The 6,395-nt window shown below is 28.0% G+C and overlaps 1 protein-coding gene across 1 annotated transcript in view; it reads left to right on the plus strand.

The window, feature by feature from the left end:
- Positions 1-707: 707 nt before the first annotated feature.
- LOC111041578 overlaps positions 708-6,395 on the plus strand; it is a 7,298-nt gene continuing 1,610 nt past the window's right edge. The window contains exons 1-4 of the mRNA XM_022325885.1: positions 708-734; positions 791-916; positions 1,328-1,583; positions 3,404-3,418. Coding sequence (XP_022181577.1) covers positions 708-734; positions 791-916; positions 1,328-1,583; positions 3,404-3,418 — 424 coding nt within the window. The remainder of the gene's footprint in view (positions 735-790; positions 917-1,327; positions 1,584-3,403; positions 3,419-6,395) is intronic.

A 6,395-nucleotide genomic window follows, 5' to 3' on the forward strand; every position in this document is an offset into this window, starting at 1 on the left:
TTAACTATAATAGGTGCGTATTGTGTATACTGTATTATAAATTATATTAGTCATATACTGTACATAGAATCCAGCAAGACGAGTTAACGATTTTTTTTAACTCGTTAAGTTAAGTTGTTTTAAAATAATAAAGTTACCTAAGTTAAAAGTTATTCATATTTTTTTTTGTTAACTTGTCAAGTTAAATGTTGACTTAGAAAAAAAAGTAACTTAACTTAGTTTAAAGTTAAAATTTTCTAATTTGCAAAATAAAAAATTCCAGACATATACCTAATAATATTTATTAGTTAGTTTTTCTTTACGCCCATGAAAATTACTGGGGAATTTTAAAATGATACATCAAAGTATTAACTAGCTATCAAAAAACCTACTTTTCTAAAATCCTCATTAAAAATTTGCATTATTCTTTGGACGAAAATTAACTTAATTTAGATATGTTGGAATAAAATTAACTTGATGTTAACATATTAATCTTTAAAAAAAGTAACTAATTAAGTTAAAAATTAATTTGAAATAAAAGTAAGGAGTTAATTAACTTAACGTTTTAACTTAATTTTAACTTTTAATTCATTAATGTCCAGCCTTGGTATCCATTAGGTGCTACACCAATAATTTAGAAAGTATTATAATTTATAAATTATATCATAGCCCATAGGTACATATTAGACATATTGTTAGTAGTTATAAGTCATCAATTTCTTATTCTTATGAAATTGTTTTATAAGGTGTACAAAGTAACCTACGTACCTACCCATTAACATTAAAATAATTATTCAATTTTTTTTTATAGAGTCAACATTCATTCTTACTCTCCAAAGTTGAGATAGCCAGAACAAGAAATAAAAATAATTCTGATTCTAATTCTGTTCAAACAAAAATGTTTGATTTGCGTCCAAAAATAGTGACAAAGGAAATGGTAATTACTCTGCTAGTTTTGTGATTTTAAAATTTATTTGTGTAATTTTTAAATGTTTTTTGGGTACTGGTTCTGTTATAGCCCCGTCACTCAGATTTGTTATAGCCCAGCCATCCATATTACAATAAACCCATCGTATAAATATAAAAGAATACAGGTTATTTATTGATATAAATCTAATAATTTGATGATAGATACCTATACTTAATATTAAAAAATGGAAAAATAATAACCTATAAAACAATGATAAATTAAAAAATGTATACAATTGTTTATGATGTCTAAGACAATAACAAACATGAGTGGCGGGGCTATAACAAACCAGTACCGTTTTTTGTTTCCCAGGTTCTAGTAATTGATAATAATGATAATTATTATTATATTAATTTCTGTTATTTTGTTTATTTTCAGGTTAAGACATTAGTATTTGATTATATTATTAACGAAATGTGTCCATTAAGAACATGTGAGAAACCAAGTTTTAAACGTTTAATAATTGGACTTACTGGATCAAACGACTCTATAATACCCAACAGAAGACAGCTATCAAAACTTTTAGATAACAAATATGAATCATACGTATCTATGTTGATGGAATTGATAGCAAAAAGTAGTTTTGTTTGTACAACGGCTGACATATGGAGTACAAACAACCGAAGTTACATGGGTAATGACTTGATTTAGGACACTTTAACATAGCCATTTGAATGTAGAGATAGTAAAAAAAGTGAAAAAATTAATAAACATAAATCAGTCAATTTATAAATTATTTATTATACCTAATATGTTAAAAATGTATATAAATATTTTAATATCAACAAATTATTTATTATATAAAATATTAAAGTTAAAAATATGGCTAAAATAATTTTTTTTATTTTATAGTTAGGTACGCCAAAAATTAAAATACAATATCAAAAATGTATAAAAAATATTTAGTTATTGATGTCAAAAATAAAAATAATAAATTAAAATCTAAATCTTGTATTATTATATTAAAAAATGATCAACATTTTAAACTAATATTAGAAAAACACTTATAATATGCCAATAGGTTAGTTAATACTTGTCTTTGGGTAATACGCAAAATTAAATAATAATTGGTTAGGTTCGATATGATACAATACTATATTTTTTATTTGTAAATATTATAAACATAATATCAATGGTTTTATAATTTATAAATATAAATAAACCAGCAGAACTACTTTTCTTAATATATTTTGACATTGATCTATTATAATATTATAATAATGTACTATTTTAAATTTCATTGAAAATAATTTTATTTATTAATTTATATATTTTTTTTTTCTCCAATTATCCCAAAGTCCAAATGACTATGTTTAAATGACTTTGTTCTTATTCTTAATAACTAATGAGACAATCTCTCTAGTATTTTTTAATTTACTGAATATGTTATTTTGATTTATTTCTAGGAATGACATGCCATTTCATTGATGAAATAACATATGTTCGGCATTCATATGTTCTTGGTTGTAAACGTATTAAGGGAAGCCACAACTACCAAAACATTGCTGACGTTATATCAAAAATTACACAAATATATGACATTGAACATTCAAAAATAACCCATATTGTTACGGACAATGCTGCAAATTTTGGAAAAGCATTTAGGGTGTACTCTACTTCTCCAAACATTGCTCACAAAGAAACAATGAACGATTTAGGTAATTTTGATGAAAACAATTCAGTTACTTCAAATTCTGATAGTGGATCAGACTGTTCAAATATTGAGTTAGAAAATGTAGAATTCAATAACTTGTTTTTAACTTCTGAATCAAACTCAAAGAAAGATGGTACATTTTGTCTACCAAAACATATGCTTTGTTGTGCTCACACGTTAAATTTAATTGCAGCTAGTGACATTTCAAAAATTTCTGATAACAATTATACCAAAATATCCAAATCTACATTTTCTAAATTGTCAAATTTTTGGAATTTAGCAAGTCGAAGTACTGCAGCATCTGACAAAGTGTATGATATTTGTAAGTGCAAGTTTCCAGTTCCAGTAGTGACTCGGTGGAATTCATTATATGATGCAACCCAAAAAATTTTAGATCACAAACTAAACATAGCAATAATATTTGAACAGTTACATTTGCCCAAATTGAAAAATAATGAGTGGGGGTTCATAAATGAATATTGTAAGGTTATGAAATCATTGGCCTTTTCATTAGACAAGTTGCAAGGTGAAACAAAAAGTTTCTTGGGATATGTGGCTCCCACTCAGTGGCGGATCCAGGATTTAATTTGGGGGGGGGGGGCATAGTCCAAAATGCAAATCTTAAATTTTTTCAGTAATTAACAAATACATACAAATAGACAATAATTTTATATGTGTATTTTTTTTTATTTGTTGAAGATTATATTTAAATTATAATAATATTGTAAATATTTATAACGATAAAGATAATTGTAATTTCCTAGGATTAGATTTTGAAAACATATCTAACACTTCTTCAGGTTTTACATCAATTTGTTTATGGATATTAAGCAAAGCTAACCCGTTTAAACGGTTTTCCCCAATTGTTGTTCTCAAGTATGTTTTTATGCGTTTTAGCGTTGAGAAAGACCTCTCACTTGTCGATGTTGTTACTGGTAATATTGCTAAAATTAGTAAAAGTTGACGAATGTTTGGAAAATACCCATCTTCAGTTTCTTTGAATGCGTCTATTGCTGTATTTAATTTTTCCTTTTTTACTGGTTGTTGAGTCCAATGCAGCTGCCACAATGCAATTTCACCTGTAAATAATTGTAATAATGCATTTATAATTTATTTCAAAAATGTAATACCTAGTGATTTATTATAATAATTGTTTTTACCTTTTAATTCGTCTATGGATCCAGGCAAATCTGCTTCATAAAAAGTGGCACCTTCTATAATATGTTCTTCAGATTTATTGTGTAAATAATATGGTATCAGTTGTTGGATTTTAAATAATATTGGATTTTGGTTGTCAAAAAACATGGATTGAATAGATGTTATGAAATTGTCCAAAACTGTGAAGTATACCGTAATTTTAAAATATTCTTCAGGACTTGAAGTAATGTTGTTTGATCGATTTATTTGTTGTTTGCATATTCGTGGTGTTTTAACTTCAATATTTAAATTTTCGACTTTTGATACGGCTCGATTAAAAATGTTGTTAAATGTTGCATTTTGTCTTTTGTTTTTAAGAACATCTAATACAGTATGTATGATTTCAATACATTTAGTCAAATCCAAACCAGGGTCTTGTAATTTACGTGATATTGGCAAAGTCAAAGACAATATTTCTACTGCTACTTCTAAGGCCAAAATAAATTCAAAAGTCAATATTGAATGAAGAAGTCCGTTACATTTAGAAAGTATATTTCCATCCGTATTAACTGTCATGTCTTCCAAAAATTGTACAATAGGTATAAGCATATCGGAAAACCGAATAATCGCCTCGTGAGATTCTACCCATCTAAGTGATTGCGAAGATCTACATCGCCCGCGTCTATTCTGAACATCAACAATTCTTTGAATATTCCAATATTAAAATTATTTTTTGCTTGGTCATTTGAAATCAGATTTGATAAATTAACATCGTCTCTATGCCCCCTTATAGATATATTATGACGACCACAGAAAATAATTGTTTTAATTATAAGAATTAACTTCTTTTTATTTTGTTCGACAGTTTCATTTAGTTGGTCATCAAGTTGAATTTCTATTGTTTTTTGTTTGCCTTCAAAACATTTTATAAATTCTAAAGATCGCACAATTGCTGTTTTATGATATTCTCTTTCCATATGTATCTTAAAATCGTGTAAAGCATCTTTGTATTTTATCATAGGAATTTCTTTTAAGACCCCAAGCCTTTGTCCTCCAATCCCACCAAATTTTGGTCCAAAAAGTACACATACTTTACAAAACGCTCCTTCTCTATTACGACTATAAGCTAACCAGTTGTGCTTATTTAGCCATTCAATTTGAAAGCTTCTTTTATGACCTTTTTTATTCATACTTACAGGGAAAATATAATTTTGTTTAGGTGACCACGTTTCTTTTAAATATTTGTAAAGCATATTTGGATCGATTCGAATTTTTAGATTTGCATTTTCTTCAATAGCAAATGCGATATCATATTGACTGTTAAAATCGACTTCACACGAATCATAAAATGTAGCTGGCTCTGACTCTGTTGGTAACACGCTTACATTTTCTATACCTTCACTTGGAGATGGATTATTTTCGTCACTTGTTTTCAACTTTTAAAAAAAAAAGTTTATTTCACTTTGTCGTTTTTGTGACATTTTAAAACAGAATAATTGAACACGAAACTAAAAACGAAACACTACGGACAACAGCAGTAGGTACAGGCGAGTACAGCACGAAATACGAATTACACACGAGTGACACGACGACTGTAAAATTACTAACATTTTAAAACGATATTATGATAGTATACGTCCAAAAATATTTTATTTTTTTTATTTTTGTAAAGCGGAATATAACTGAATATGAATATTGACGATTATTTTTGTATACATTTATAGTTTTGTAATATTATTGATAACATACGTAATTTATAAAAATTATAATGCAATATAATTGTATTGTTATAGAAAAACACTTAAACACCCTATGTCTTTTTTAACAATAGCGATGCGCAAACGGCCTATAAAAAAGGTAATTCATAACAATAGGTATAGGAAATCACCCTATACCTTTTTTAACAATAGCGATGCGCAAACGGCCTATAAAAAAGGTAATTCGTAACAATAGCGATGCGCAAACGTCCTACGCCGTAATAGCAATATAGAAATGGATTAGTGAGAATCGTCTTACAAATAAAATAAGATAAGATAGCGATGGCCAGTAGGAACGATACATGGCAAAAATAGCCGGTCTGCCGTCTGCGTTAAGGCGAAATGCCTTTATACCCGCATAATAAAAGTAATAGTAATATGTTTGGGAGAATTTCTTATATAATGATAATATAATCTCTAATATATAAAATTCTCGTGTCACAGTTTTCGTTGCCATACTCCTCCGAAACGGCTTGACCGATTTTGATGAAATTTTTTGTGCTTATCCGGTATCTATGAGAATCGGCCAACATCTATTTTTCATCCCCCTAAATGTTAGGGGTTGTCCACCCCTAAATTTTTTTTTTTATTTTTTAGACAAAATTTTTAATTTCTATTTTTTTATGATACAACATACAAAAATACATACAATCCTCAATTTTCACCCTTCTACGATCAACCCTTATTTTTTAATAGCCATTTTAGTAATTTAATCATTTTTCCTCTCCGGTCGAAAACTGATGTATCGTCATTTAATTAGTTATCCCCGCCAGATGTCTACAGGTGTCACTTCTGACCGAGTAAACAGCACGGAGTAGGGATGAGAACGAAGCCGGTCTCCTTTCTTTCTCACTCCCTACACAGTTGTCGGCCATCATTATTGTTTATGCATCAAGTG

This window comes from Myzus persicae, unplaced genomic scaffold (assembly GCF_001856785.1).
Source record: "Myzus persicae strain clone G006 unplaced genomic scaffold, MPER_G0061.0, whole genome shotgun sequence".
Taxonomy (NCBI): domain Eukaryota; kingdom Metazoa; phylum Arthropoda; class Insecta; order Hemiptera; family Aphididae; genus Myzus; species Myzus persicae.